The sequence below is a fragment of the Thermobia domestica genome, chromosome 17 (assembly GCF_964235325.1).
Source record: "Thermobia domestica chromosome 17, izTheDome1.hap1.1, whole genome shotgun sequence".
NCBI lineage: Eukaryota > Metazoa > Arthropoda > Insecta > Zygentoma > Lepismatidae > Thermobia > Thermobia domestica.
Genome location: NC_137470.1, coordinates 79122748 through 79139335, shown reverse-complemented (window position 1 = coordinate 79139335; position 16588 = coordinate 79122748). Strand labels below are relative to the sequence as shown.

Sequence of the window (16588 nt, the reverse complement as noted above, 5' to 3'; positions counted from 1 at the left end):
GAAAGAAAGGCTTATAACTAACATTTTTTTCTTTATTGTTTTGGTTTCATTCAGATGAAAAATAACTGAGGAAAAGTTGTCAACAGGAGAGAGTGAAAACAATAGTAAAGACTTGTAGCGGGTGACTATGTAAAAGCAATCTCTAATGTTTGATCAGTTAGAGCAGTTCAAAAGATTTGCTTGTGTTAGACGCGTTAAGGGTGTCGAAATAAGAACTTAGTTTGCAATTGCAAAGTGGAAAAATGACAACTGTGTTAATTTCAGTAAGAAAAATATGCAAACAAAGAAACCAAAAAATGCAACGGAGAAACATCTAAACAAGATATTAATTTGGGGAAAGACTCAAAAAACGCTGTAAAAATGTGGCTAGAACGAAAAAAATACAGTAGTGGAGTTAATTTTGGCGAAGAAAATGTCCGAAAACAGCAATCGAGAAACAACTAATAAATATTTAAAGAATCCAGAACTTCAGAGAAAGATATTTTATTATTACTATAATAATAATAATAATAACTAAATATTCTAACTCAACAAACGAATATATATATAATAAGTGTGTTGGGTTCGATTCTTGCGTGTTCCCATTTGGGATAAACCATTAAAGACAATCCTGGGTTTGTATGCCTAATAACCCCTGATTAAAAGTCATTTAATGATGATATCGAAGTTCCAATTAATATATGGGAAGAGTACACACTCACGGTCTCAAAGTTCGAGTGCTATAGGTTACCCCAAAAGACTTGGTCGTGTGCCCACCGTCTCTGACGAGTCAATGACACTACAATAATCGGATTAGAACCTCTCTTATCCATAGTCTCGAAAGGGAAACTTGTGAGAAGCATAAAGGACAACACTAACACCAGATGGTTGCATAGAGAGACTAATGTACCTTTGCACTGCGCCACATTTAACACACTAAAACTATGACATAATGAAATATTAAATCATGCATGCAGTATACGACAATACTTATCCTGTTACACAATAAAAAAATAACAAAAGGAAATATGCACAATAGCACTATTTACGTGTTATTGATTGATTTAAAATAAGCATACGGAATGAATAGGTTTAACACATATATTTTGATATTTAGGTAATTAAAAACACATTCGTACAACACAAACAAAATAGATTTTGTTAAAAAAAATAGTGGCCCAAAAATACGGTTTAGACGCGCACGAAACGGTGCCGGTGAAAACTCATGGATATCGCGGTTTCAGAGATTCAAGGGATTACGCGATAATTCTGGAAGACAAAACATATATTCTTCTTTCCATAATCACTAGGGAAATTAGTTCCTTCAACAGTATTTTCAGACACTTTTCCTTATTTCATGATTTTCGGTGTTACAGAAGTATAATCTTGATAACTTTTAACTTACAATGATACATGCACAGGTTATCCAAATAATTAATGTTACTAGAGATATAAATTTTCATATTTCACACAAATAATTTCAAAATTCAACAAATATTGGTCGTTTTTAAGAGAATTGAGAAGCGACGTCTGGTACGACGCGTTTTCAAAGCAAAACTACTGCCGCCTTTTCTGCGCATTACTCCTTGTAGTCGCTCTGACGGCGTATGTATACACTGGTGGAATAAAAGATAGTTCCCACACAACATTTAACTTTTAAAGTAATCTGTGTTAATGAAAGTTGGTTAATTGAATAACATCTTATCGGGAACATATTAATCACATTTAAGCACATAATTAAATGCATAATAAGTGTTTATTATAAAAAATGCACTTTATGACGTAAAACTCACTTCTGTCTTCTGGCTTCGGAATTCAGCTTTAGGTAGGGGGGAGAAGAATGTTAAGCTGAGTTCAATTTTTTGTCCGTATTTGGTCGCACGGAGAGGAGAGTAGGTGAGTGGATGCACAGACACACATAGAAATGTAGGAACAAAGAAGTTCGCAGCGTCTCGGTTTCAAAGAATTTTTCATCTGGTGCACAACAATTCCAAGTAATCCTCATCAAACACGAGGGTTGATTGAAAAATATATAACGATAACGTTATATATATATATATATATATATATATATATATATATATATATACAGTGGCGTATTTATGATTTTATTTCGGGAGGGGCTTTGCTAACTTTCGGGGGGGGGGGCTTTGCCTGGAAATGTGAAAATTCTGCAAGATATTTCATTTACTTTACTATACTAAGTAAGATTTCGGGTGGGGGGCTTAAGCCCGGAAGCCACCCCCCTAAATATGCCACTATATATATATATATATATATATATATATATATATATATATATATATATATATATATACAGGACCGGATCCAGGATTTTCTCAGGGGTGCGCCAATAACTATCACTATATTTGAATCAAATTTATTTTTTAAAAATGCTTTTAGGCACCTGTGATGTGTATGACGACTGATTTCAACTATTGTGTTTAGCAAAACCGCTTTCGTTTAAGCCCGAAACGAAAACATGACATGGAATTTTAGGAAAATATTGCTATTTCCACTGCCAGTTTGTCACTTTAGATAGTGTATATTCAGAACGGAGGGGAGTTGCACGTATAATATGCTCCAACACTAAGCCCCCCCAAACAAAAATCCTGGCTACGCTACTGGATAATCTGTAGTCTTAGAAGTTATATTTCATAATGTGTCTGATGAAACCAAAGATACTTTGCCGAAACTATAAATCTATTATTTATTAGATATTACATGCTTTGGTAGGAATTTGTCTTTTATGGTATAGGAAATCCTAATTTGTGAAGCCGCTGAATCAACTAAAATTCAATAATTGAACTCAAGCTCATGGAAGTTGAAGCCTTATAAGCGACAGCTAGCCAGAGCCTGAGTCCGTGAGCATGCCTCATTTAGGTTAGCGAGCTTAAGTATAGTGAGGTTAGTGAGCACGAAAAGGAGTGAGAATGTATCTCATTTGATGATAGCGAGTACGAGCCTGAGCTAACATCAGTGAAGGAGAACCTTATTCATAATAGGGAGACTGAACTCACGTAAGTTTCAGTAAGCTCCAATTCCAAATTGTCATCTTAGCTACGACACCAGAGATGAGGCTGTCTCATATCAAAAGGGGTGAATGTATATATGTTTCTGTTTGAATTACTCTGCCTCGTCATGAATCTCCTCGAAAAATTCTGTCCCCTACTGTCTCGTGGGAAGGGGCGTCATTTAGAGCTCCAGTGGGAGGAAATTTCCCCCTCCCTGAGTTTAACTCCATGTATACATTTTAATCTGTAAGATAATAATAATAGAATGAAAGCCTTGTAAATGTATTTGCACGTAGGGTTTTGCCCATCTTCAAGGACGGGGCACCAAAATCTCAAAGGACGCTGCTGCTCGTGAGACACCCTGCCTTTGATGAAAATTTGTAATTATATAATATGCAGCTTTATTAAATAATGGTTCTACAATATGTAGAAAATACATTTTGTTTTGCAATATACTATCATTATAACAAAAGGAGAACGTTCTAATATCTGAATATCGATAATTCCTAATAATTGGCACTCGCCGCTGCGCTAGGTGCGGTGCGTCCTTGATGCTAATGCATGGTGCTAGTTCAGGTAATTTACAGAGTTCAAACTATTATAACGATTTAATTGCAGCTTAAATTGTATTGTGTCATCTTAATTACTTTAATTACTTGAAAATAGATTGTCATGAAGCCTAACATGAACGTGCATTTCTGTCTATTATTAGAACTATCGTCTTCAAAATCTCACAGATTCAATAATATAATTAATGTTAAAGAGTCAATAACAATTAATTAATTAGGATGATGAGAGATTGGAGGTAATACCAGATGACTATATACGAGGTACGTGCCGAAGGTTTTTAAATATTCCTTGAAACATCAATTTACATACCTTTTACAATTTCCCAAAATAGTCACCACAAGCAACAATACATTTTGCATTCTTAAAAACCATGAGTATTTTTTTTTTATTTTTTTGTAATGAATATCAGAAATTTTATTATTATACATTGCGATAGCCTCTTTACTTTTTTGAAAGAGGCGCCCTCGAAGCATTTTCTTCATTTTGGAAACAAGACAAAGTTACAGAGAGCAAATTCTGGAGAATAAGACGAGTTCAGTCGATTTCTAAGTCCACTTTCCGGTAAAACTCCAAAGTTTTCATTGCTGTGCGTGACCGTGCATTTTCGTGATGAAGAAGAAAGTGAGACAGTGGAGACTTTTCGTGGCAGATCTCCAAGTTTCTAAGCTACGCGGAAGGTAATAAGTTAGAGTAACCCACATTATGCTTTATTTTTTGTGTAATTGTGCATTTTTTTTCAAATTATGCTTTATTGTTAATTTCAGTCATTGTTTTATATTAATCATGTATAATGTAAAATATTTACTATACATTAAATATTCTAAATATCTTGTTCTGTTTATTAATATTTTATGCAACCAGTTTCTTTCACATTTAATGAAATTTCTACTTAATGCATTGTAAAGAGATATGCTTTACTCAAGTCATTTTTTTGTTTCACTTGTGTGCGCCTTAGAGGTGCATATATATATAGAAGGTACAGTAAAAGATATTACCAAAAAATACAGATAGTGCTCACGTTCAAGTGGTACACATAACAAAATAGTGTGGAGTTCTTGTGTACTATTCGTTGTTGGCGGAATGTTTTATTCATTTCCTTTTTTCTCCACTTCAAAGGATTACACCGAAAAGTTTAGAGAAAAATTAGCTTTTCATTGTTGCATTATGTTCTCAATGACTTTGCTTTGTAAATGTTGGTTTTAAAAATATATTAATATAGTATGTTAAACTTGCAGTTAAACAGAATTTTCCAAGAGTTGTGCTATATATTTTAAATTATGCTTTATGCTTTATTTTCTAAAATTATGCTTTATTATGCATTTAAAATTAGTTTCTTCTGGACCCTGAAATAAACACAACCATGTTCAAGGTACCAACCACATGTTTAAATTGCTATTATGCTTTTTATGCTTTTTATGCTTTTGGGTTGCTCTAGTAATAAGTAAGATACCACTCTGTTGTCACTGCATGTCGATCATGTAACTGTATAGTTGCTACATGGGTGACAGAAAGAAGATTCCACCATAAATTTACCCACGCTCCGTGATTATTTAAGTTTCGAACGTGGAGTTTCGGTGTCTTCCCGTTCTGCCTAATCTATCGAGACGGGAAATTCTGTGCAGTGAGGGATCTTTTATAGGAAATTTTTCTTTAGTAATTCTAATAGACTCTGTAAGAAGAATAATTATTTCTTCAAGTTGCATCGTATATTTTAGATGTTATTCTACTTGTTCTTCTCTGAAAAATGACTGGGCACAGTTTTGTTATTAGCAGCGTTATTCACGTCTACTTTAGTAAAGATGTGATTTTTTAATACAGAGAAATGGAAAATTAATTGACTCAGTTACAAGAAAGTCGTTTTACATTGTAACTGAAACGAACATAAAATAAACTTATTTCGGTCTGATATAGAGTAATTTCACAACAAAATTTTATTCAGTTTTCCAGTAGTTCATCTCCACCATCCTAAGAATCTCAGTACGTAAAAGGTGCTACAGTTCACATCCTCAAGATATGTTGGGCCATATATTAAGAAAACAGTGCAAGATGATGCATAATTCGGACTGTTTTTCTTTTTCTGTAAAGAGCCTTTGTCTTCTACATCACAGTTCTTTTTCCGGCATCACCTCTATACATGATCAGGTGCTTTGTCCTCTACACATGGTTCTGTACTACACAAAATATGTCGTACTTATATTGTAAAAAAAAAAATGGGGCCGCGATGGCTCAGCAGTAGAGCGTTTACATCTGGTGCATGGGGTCCATGGTTCTATCGCAGCTTGAACCAGGTGAGCTTTGTGTTGGACAAACACCGTGTGCATGGGTTTTCTCGGTGTTCTACCGTTGCCTCCCACTTTCCATTATGCCATTCATTTCTCATCATCACTGTTTCCTTTAGCCTAGCCGGCATCACCGTTGGACGTAAAACTTAGATTTCATTTCATTTCATTTATACTATCAATGCAAATACTAACAATACTAAATACCACGTATCGTTAATATAGCCAATACAATTTAAATTAAGATCTCATTATCGCTGTTCTAAATGTAAACAGTATGTAACCACATCTATGTAAGCCGCCAAGTCTATTACATGTGATTCCAGCCTTCTTCTGAATAATTTGATTTTCTGTTCAATTCGCCTACCGTTCCTTTGGCTTCTTTCCTACCTCCAACATTAACATAGAAACTTGAAGTTCTGAACGCTGATTTGCTACTAGTAAACCCAGTAGGCAATCACCTTCAAACGTTGTAAACTGAAACAAAATCTTACTAATTCCTTTTCCTTTCCGATTATCTGACCATTAGATTTGGTTGAAAGTCTACAAAAACATACAAGTATTTCAATATGTGATATTGATATTTTGTATTGTTGCTATATACAGAATACAAATCAGCCGATAAGGTGATGCCGAAAAAGGAGTTGTTATGTAGGGGACTAAGACTTTCTTAAGAGCCGCCTTATGGATCCTCTTACATTGTTTGCTTAAATATGACCAAACATATCTTAAGTATATTTTAAATACTGCGACCCTTAGAATGCTGGATATAAGTTTGTGGAAATCCGAATAAAGTTTTGCTGTGAAATGACTTGATATTAGACCAAGGTTAGTTATTGTTGTGTTCGTTTCAGTTACAATGTCAAATCGTTTTCTTGCAAAGAGTATATTTTCCATTTCCTTGCAGGCATTTAAAAATAAATCACACTCATCTTTTGTAAAGTAGATGCAAATAACACCGCTAATAACAAAATTGTATCTTAGTCATTTTTTCGAGAAGAATAAGTAGAATAACATCTAAATTTGTGATGATATTAAAAGATATAGCTATTCTTCTTACAGAATCTGTTAGAATTCCTAAACAGATTATTCCGAACGCAGGAAAATATCTAAGAGGACAAAACCAAGGAAAATTCTGACAGGACGGACAACATTCAAAGGACAGAATCATAGACTCGACCTAATAAAAGGAAGATTATTTTTTTCCTCAACTTTCATGCATGTAAAATGTTGTGTAATTCTTCACTTTAGCGAAATAACATTTTTCTTTAAACACTGAAAACTCAATAAAACACGTAACACTGTTTTAGTAAGTATCTATATATTTCACATTTTGATCTTTAATTTAAAAAATGTTGATCAATATTTCAGAGTTAAAATAAGTAAATGTTTATACAACACTCAAAAAAACTCTATATGTTACCTAGCTTAAGGATGAAAGTCTTTAAAAATGTCAAATAACATCACAGTCAGTTTTCGTAATGAAAATGAATGGTCGTACAGTAATATGTTGAACGTATTTCAAATGTAACATATGTATAATAAATAGAAGTACCCAAAACTTTTCATATGGGTGTCTATGAAAGTAATTAAAGCCAATCTACCCTTTTATTATATTGGTTTAATTAGGTTTTCATTTTTTAAAAAATGATTTCAGCAATTTGAAAAATTACAGATAACACTTTAGAATATATGACAGTTGAAGGGAAAAATAATCATACAGGGGGTGCACTGGTACATCCAATATATACTCCTATGATTCTGTTCCTTGTATTTTTTTTCCATCCTGTCAGAATTTTTCTTGGATGTTGACCGCTTGGATTTTGTCTTCACCTTCGTCATTGCAGCCATTATATACATGAGTTCCAATATGGATAAAAAGAGCTGGAGTCAGGCATTTCGGTGCTGCATTTCCCTAAGAGATCCCTCCCCGCATAAAATTCCCTGTCTCCAAAGATTAGGCAGAACGGGAAGTAGGCAGATCGAGAATTCCCGTTCTGCCTAAAGATGAGACAATTCAAAATATTTTCTACAAAGTGCTGGAGGGCCTTTAGGCAGAACGGGAATTAGGCTGAACGTATTTCCCATACAAGCAACGTATTATGCTTATCTTATACGTATTAACTTTACTGTTTCAATAATACTCGGTGACCTGTAGTAGTTACGAAATAAAAGCTTGTATATTATTTTAATTCACCTGAATTTTTGCCTTTTCCGCTACAAATATTTTTATGAACATTTTATTTTTGAAACCCTTCAATTCCCGTTCTTCTATTCGCGAAAGGGATCAACTTTCACATTCATTCAAAACAATGAGCGGATTGAGCTCTTATTGATTTTAGTATCTTCGATATTTGTTAAGACAATAGAATATTTTACAGCAGGGTAAACTTTAACACATAAATAATAGAGCTTCCAACAGATTACTCACAAAATTGTAAGTAGAGTAAAATGGAATTCGTCAATGTTGCAAGAATATTTTGGATCGTTTTAGAAGCCTTATTTGAGTGTCCTTGCATATTTGCGTTTTATAGTGCGGATGTGATGTGACAAAATAACAGTCCTCGTTAAAACAAATTTAACATAATTTGCAAAGTAATGCAGAACCATCTGATAAAAACACACTACACCAAAGACATTCACAAAATTTATCATCTTCTCTTTCCTAGAAACGCTTACTTTCGACATCTTGAAACATTGATTTGCACACCAGTAGCAGCTATGTGTCATAGATAGCAGCGATTCACAATAACTGCCCATATTTAGCTATTTCTTTAAAAGTAAACACATTTGTGTATCATTCAGAATTCTACTAACTCAAGAGGCATTAGCATTCCCCTTCACTTGTCACATTCAAATGTCAATAGATTGCAGTTATTAACAGATATTACGATTACTTGACCAAATAAGACCGAACCAAATACTTCACGTACTGTCGTGCATGCGTGGATAAAGGCAAGTGGAAATTCAAAACTTACCATGAAATCCAATAATTTGTTGAGAATAATAAAAAAAATAGTGTTCCCTTCTCTATATTAAAATCACGTGTTCGATTTATTAAACAAATATGTTTTATGTGTGAATATATGTTAAATCTTGTAATGTACGAGATGAGATGTTCCGGTTATTGCGCATGACAAATTTAAGTTAGATAATATAATTTAGGCAGTTTGGAATAAAGATCGTTAGTGATTCACTAGAAACAGAAATTCGTTCTTCACTTCAACTCTTGAAAGCATAGAACAGAACCAGAAGAACGAGAAAATTCACATAGATGATGATTTTCGACACAGACTCCTGCGTGCTGATATCGATATAGAAACCCCTAACCCTACTTGTGTGCACCTTGTAACTACATCTATATCTATATTATTGAGTATGTGTGTGTGTGTGTTCGGGAAGTTCTTATGTTTAAAATTGACTTACTAATGTTTCCGTTCTCTTGTTTTAGGGTGTAACAATAAGTGAGCCTCAAGTCCTGAAAGAGAAAGTAGACAAAGTATTAGATCTCGCAGAGGAAGATGAAGACAGTCTAATCACAATTGAAGAATTTATGGACGGCAACCTAAATGACCCACAACTCGTGAACGCCCTTAACTTTTGTTCTCCGTAGAAAATAGAACACTGCTGATAAAAGAGCTACAACGTAGTGAACTTCATGATGATGATGATGACGACTATTGTTATTATTTTAGTTTGTTTCGAAAATTTCTACCCAAAGTTCAATTGGTAATGATACTTACTTGATTTCTATTTCCGTGAAAAAAATATATATATATATAAATGTGGAATGCTACCAGACTGTACAATTTGGATACTTAAAATTGAACTTGTATCTTATTCTTTGCTTTTTTTAGTTTCTTGCCTTTCATACTATGAATAAAAGTTTTCCCTCTAAAATCAATAATTGTTCTGTTGTTTATACCAGTTTAAAATATGACTAAATCAATTAAAGTGCATTCAGCAGATTTCAATGTACTTTATGCCGCCTTCTAATAATGTTACATATTCAAATAATGATTTTACAGTTTATCTGACTATTTACCTTTTACAAGAACATGTGGTCAGTAACTTCTACAGCCGAAACTTACTTAAATGATTTAAACAAAGGGGTCGTTGGATTCGTTTTGATAGAGAATATGTCTTAGCATATACGAAATCATAATTAAAAAATTCGAAATAATTTCAAAATATGTTCTTCTACATAAATCTTAGAAGCCTAAACATTAAAAAAATTGTTTTTCCTGAATAAACTTCAACGTTTACAAGGCGATTTTTATAATACGTGTAGTTATACAACAAATAATTTAGTATGCCATTCTTCAATAACACCTATATGTGTTTGTGTGCAAACGTTCACACCCAGTTTTCGTACCAATATGAATTCAAATAGTTATGATTTTGGAACTGCAAGGGAAAATATTGCCCATAATTTGTAATTCACGAGAGTTTAATTTGATTGAAGAGTTGCAGTTTGCCTTTAATTATGCCTTTTCTCCTGAAACAGTGTCGAACAAATTTTAGTTTTTGACTAAATTTGAAATAGGGAGGATACTAATTTTTCATATGCAACACCTTAATCGTCACAAAGTAATAATTAATGTTATAATTGGGATTATCTGCATATTTACTGGGTATGGAGTTGAAGAGAATGCACTAGTAGAAGTAATGAGTAAAATAAAATGTTGCTAAATGGACAAAGCAATTTTATTTTCATTTTACTGTTCCTATTTACTGCTCTTTTGACATGAAATTTGCCACATATACACATTCTAAGATTGTAAGAAATACTGGGCGGATTTGTTATCAAATTTTATTCCTAGAACAACATATTTATAGACATGCGACAATAATTTTGGACATGACTGTACATTAGAAATTCTAATTTTTGATACCGTTCAGGAACGTAGCTAGAGTTCTGATTTTGGGAAGCCATATTAGCAAATGGGCTCCATATAAATAACTTTAAATAAATATTTGGAGGGCTAAGCCAACTTTTAGGGGGTCCGTGGGCCCCCATGTCCTCTCCTAGCCACGTTTCTAGCACCGTTGTAAGCATGCGACGAATGTACAATTTTTAACAGTATGACATAAATGCACATTCTTTAGGGCTTAACGAAGGGATCAACATAAAATATGTGCAACATTTCCTTTAGAACAATAAATAACGCGGAAACACTGAAAACATATTCCCTAACCTATTGCCTAGAATCGAGCAAAAAACTTCAATATCATGAAAGCCTTTCACTTAAAAGCGAATTTTTTACAATAAATTAAAAAAAATAAACAGACGCCACTTGGTAACGTCATCGACGAAAGACAGGGGGAAAAGTAGATAACGCCGATGTTAATAAATCTGAAAAATCTACAAAGTGCCAAAAAAAAAAAAAAAAAAAAAAAAACTGGCCTGTGCCAATTTCAGGGTGATTTACCCTGTACTTTAATGAAACGAAACGAAACGAAACCATTTGGTATGTTGAGATGAAAACACTTTGAGAAGCTAGCTCCAACTGAGTTCACTACAGGCGATAGAAGCGACCTACGCAGGTGACCTCTCTTGATACTGTAGTCTAGTCCCTGTCCATAAGACCCGTAGGAAAGTCATGCCTGACGGCTATTCTCTCCAAATTCTGTTAGTACATGTCTAAACAAGTGTAAATCACAAGGGTAGACTTTTTGACTTATGGGCAGTTTTTTTCTACAGGGGCGTATTCCTAGGGGGACGGCGCCCCTTTTGAGTTGTTGCCGACTTTTCTTAAAATGATTGTAGCTGCCATTGAGATTGTAGCAGAACAATGAGTGAGGGTTGTTTTCTTTCTAAATAGTCCACGAAATAAATCTAGGTATAGATTTCTGTCGTAGCCGTACAAATACAGGGGGAAGAGGGGGACAAATTCCAATTTTTGCTAATTTTTTAAAAGCCTGTTTTTATTTTCTTTCCATAATGTCCAAACGGTGATCTCTTGGGTGACAACGATTTTTTTTTACCAAGACTTACAACAATCCTCTAGTCAAGGACGCAATTTTTGATAAAAATCTTCCAATAGTTATCTCCACAAAAAATGTGATATAGTCAGATGCGCGAAATTGTTCAGGATGTAAACTTCAGTTGTTTCATGTTTGCTTCACTACACACGTTGCAATTCTAATAGAAGTAGAAAATTATTAACACATCCTTGTATTATTATTCACGATTCTTAGAATAAACAGCACTGATAATGTTCTTGAGATCAAGGAGACATTATTCGAGAGGGATTTTTTTTCCTTTTTGAATGATATAGTATGTTGTTATATTATTGGAGAATATTTACATAAATAGATCAGGTGAAGAATTACTTCTTTATAAATATATATACAGTATTTAAAATTTCATATTTTTGTTTACGTAATCACGCACTTCTGTTAAATTCTTTAACGTAGCTAGAAGTCATTTTTCTCTCGATTTTCACAGAATTCACAGCACTTGCAGAAGTCTATGCAACACACAAAGTTGGAGATACAGCGACAACGTTTTGTATATTTCATTTTGCAACCACAAGTAATCAAGAGATCTTCTGGGAGGAAATTTAAATGAGAGTCTGGAATTACCGTATCGTTGTCATCCACTGACCAACCATAATCTTGTGGTAACAGTGACGCGTTTGAACTCAATACAGAAGAGCAAGTGTTAATCATGAAAAAGTTATGCTGACGATGTACACTTAATGAAAAGCTTTTTGGTGGTAGTGATAGCAGATTTGGAGTCCCTGAATATGAAAATAGTTTGAGCCGTAGCTAATCAAACGTTGCAGAGGGACTCCCAGGCTTTAACACCTGTACAAGTTTGGGTTTTGCTAGTCGAAATGTATCCGGATTTGCAGGTAATTGCTAGCCAAAATATAGAATGTACTTTTCATGATTTGCTTTCAAGGCCGAAAACTTGGTCCCCACTTTACTAAAGACGTCCGAATCTGTGAGGAAATGCACTGATATAATAACGTCACAGAATGTGCCAATTTTTCGTGCTAACGTGTGAATTGGTATTCATTCTTTTGAAGATTTTCGCAGTCAAAAAGCCTCAAGACCTTTTGTTTGAACGAACTTCAAGAAGTGAAGAAGAATGACAAGTACATCTGTATCATTTGATGTTACGACTACTTGGTGATAGCCTTCTTGAAGTGCGTGATATATATGTGGAATTATTCTCAAATCTGCTTCTTCAATAGGCTTCATTAAATCGTCATCCGAAACTTCATTGCACTTGCCAGATTTGATTGTTACAGTCGAAATTGGTCCTCCATCACGTACTTCACTACTCAGAAAGTTAGCTCCTTGCAAAGGAAGTGAAGGTTCTTGTATATAATATCGCAAAGTGCTCTGAAGCATACTTTTGTTTTCAATAGACGCCCAAAATTTGTTAATTTGAACCGGTAATTGAGTAGAAGCTGAAATGTTAGATACAGTTATTGGTTGAACCGCAGCTCTTCGTTCCCTTTCTCCGTTCTTAATCGAGTTTGTTACGTAGCTATCAAAGACAAAATTAGTTCCTGACTTTTCTTGGTGAATGGAACTCGTGCTTTCAACGAGGGCAGCAAAAAGGTTACCGAAAATATTAAATTCCTTTAGAGGAATCGTGCGGATTTGATTCATAACATCCACTATCAAACACGTCGGTTGGTTTCTTTCAAAAGTAGAACTGCACTCGGAATCGTATAATTTCCTTATCAAAGCAGTCATCAAATCCGATTTCTGCGGTTTAATGGTTGCACTGTTTTTATCCACCAATGTTGTAACTGGTAAAATGTCATAACTTAGAATCTCGCTCAATAACATGCCTCCTTCCTTACAAATATTAACAAGTCTTTGCGCATGGATGATATCTGTAACTGAATTACGCCTAACATTTTTTGCATCCTGTGAACCAACAGAATTGAAAGATGGCAACTTCACTTGGTGTATGAGGACAGATAGTGCTTTTGATTTGGAAACAAACCTCTCATTCCTAAATTCAATATAAAGTGCATTTCCTTTTGCAGCAAAGGAAAGTATTGATTTTGCATTATGTGGCGGAATATGTTCATTTGTCGATAGATTTTGGAGTTTCATCGTTCCAGTGGTATCACAAGGATGTTGTGTATCCTCAATATAAGAGCACATTATCTGGATGCTTGCACATCATCTGGTTGCTTCAATCTCCTCACTCTGTTTCCCTACTAATTTGTAATGTATTTGAAGATCGTAGTTAACCACTGCAACGCCTATTAATGACCAAAAAGCATTTCTTATTTCAAGAATCTCGTAGTAGATTAACTGCCATTCAACAACGTTCTCTTTTCTTTTAGTTTGGACAATTATTCCTCCTTGATTTTTGGGATCTACTTATCGTCTGCTCCAGTGTCATGTCCAAGCCAACCGCATTGAATTTTCCTGTGGTTCTTCGGACTTCAAATATCCTTTCATGAATTTTTCAAAAACTTGTGGATGTTGAAATTCCAAGTTTCGCATCTCAAGTAATTGATTCTATCATAAACGTAAAACACTGAAAGGAGTTGTTGAACATAATTCAAATGAAGAAGCCAATTACCTTCTCTATCTGCTCGAATAAGATTCTTTGGAAGAGACACAAGAAACAAAATTCCTTCCAAATCCTGACACGTTTCTGATCGCTCCGCATTCATCTGAGAGAACTCTTTCATCCCTTGGATTAAGCTTATAGAATTGTTAGTAAGATCTTGAAACAGAAGTTGTACTTTTTCAATATCTTTGTCTTTAACTGCTCTCAATGTGTCGGTGGCTATTTTATAGGTGCACTGACATTACTTTTCAAAAATGATTTCCATTTCAGCTTTTCAATTACTTCGGCAAGCATGAACACTGCTTTTGTAGAGTGAATAGTTACTCCCTTTCAGTACACTTTCGACTACTCTTGGTCCAAATACTGAGTTTTCAATAAGGATTTTTTTCTAATCTACTTCCTGATATATATTTACCTATGAACGCCAATAGTGCTTTGGTCATATGAAAAGATCCCATCATCAGGATGATGTCTGGGAACTCGTTTGAAGTAATTTCGATTTCTGCAGCGATGTGGTAAATTCCCTCGTCGCAAGCTATAGGTAAAGCGGGTTGATGAAGATGATTGAGAAGGTACTGGAAGTTTTTCATTGCAGAATAGACACTGTCGTATGCTGTAATAGGGTATGGTAAGAATATAGGTAAGAACCCAACTTGCTGAAGAGGAACTTCAGATTTCGATATCACTTCGTTCACAGTCCCCCAAGTTACGCTAACGTCCCTATCACTAAGTGAATGCAAAGCTTCCATCATGGTGAACACAGATTCCCTTAATGTCACTTCACTTACATCCGCATCAAAAAAATCTTCAAACACTTTTAAATTCTGAGGTACGATCAAAGGCGGCGATTGCTTGCGATAATGCTTTAGGCTTTGACATGGGAATTGAGACGTCACACGTTTGGAGAAATTCTTCTTAACAATATCCAGTGAATAGGACTTTTTTGTTACCTCTTTAAGTTTCTCTTGAAATACTACCAGAACAGTGTCATGACTTCCTTGCAAACCTGATTGTGTAGCTTCTTCGTGGTCGAAGTTATCAATCGCACCCACTGTACATTCATTATTAACAAAGTAACTTCGAAGAGAAATACCGTCAGAACAATACTTGACAGTGTATTGGGTTAATTTGGCACGTGCATGCATAACTTGGTTGTAGCTTGCAGATACACCAAGTTTACTGAAAGATGTTATCAAACTTTTACTTTTAAATTTTTCATGTATAACATAGGCTGTCATGACATGTAAAGGTGTTCTTTTTTCTTGCCTCTATGTACGTTATAAAAGAGAATCTGAAATATTGACTTTATTCTACAAGAAAGAGAATTTTCTGTCAGTACGTCATCTTCAGCTTTATCAGTGATCTCACTATAAACGACTCCATGGTCTTCAAGTAAATCCACGTCTTCAGTGGAGCTTGACATAAGAGACAATCGTCCTACTTGGAAAAGTTCTGATAAAAATCAAGCAGCGTTTGTGGAACAGGGGTAGTGATCCATGACGTCTTTAGATCCTGAGCATCACCAATTGTTTTGTCAAGGTCAAAGTTGCAGCTTTTAAGGGAGTTTCTTATTAATCTTCCTGCATCTCTTATAACATTGTGATTCCGGATGGTCTGTGTTAGTTTCTCGGTAGTCTAAATTTGATGAATAGGCAGTAAGAGACTCATTGGTTTTAGTAGGTTTAGAAAATTTAATCGTAGTTCCAAAAATCTTCAGTAAAAAATGGTTGACCGTTATTGCTTATCACGATTCCTGTCCCTTTACCGTTTAAGTAATCTCGTATTTATGACAAAGTCACACCGCAGCTATCTTCCAGAAGCTGTTTGATTATAGGTGAAAGTTCTTTCATCATTTCTTCTTTATGCGACTTTCTTTCAGTGTTTTTGTTTTCCTGTGAACTTCTTCTGAATTTAGTAAGGTATGTTTCTAGGCATATTTTATGATAGTATAAGTCTGCTCCAAAAACTGATGACTCATCTTCTAGATCACAAGTTTTCGTATACACATTGTCTTTAAAAAACATTGCTGCCTCGAGGAAGACAAGAGCTTGGTTATTTTCACAAATCCTGTGTTTCTGCGTGACACTTGCGTGTTTATTTAGACCACACACACTACGTATGTTACTTCGTATACTGGATTTTTTGGACATGACGGTTCTGTACGGAATAGTGTGTCTGAACGTAGCTTTTTT

At 34.6% G+C, this 16588-nt stretch overlaps 1 protein-coding gene across 1 annotated transcript in view; it reads left to right on the top strand.

Moving 5' to 3' along the window:
• The window catches only part of LOC145674557 (frequenin-2-like), a 142852-nt gene extending 133025 nt beyond the window's left edge, over positions 1-9827 (top strand). Inside the window, exon 7 of the mRNA XM_081744731.1 lies at positions 9294-9827. Coding sequence (XP_081600857.1) covers positions 9294-9455 — 162 coding nt within the window. The 3' untranslated portion in view covers positions 9456-9827. The remainder of the gene's footprint in view (positions 1-9293) is intronic.
• Positions 9828-16588: the final 6761 nt, after the last annotated feature.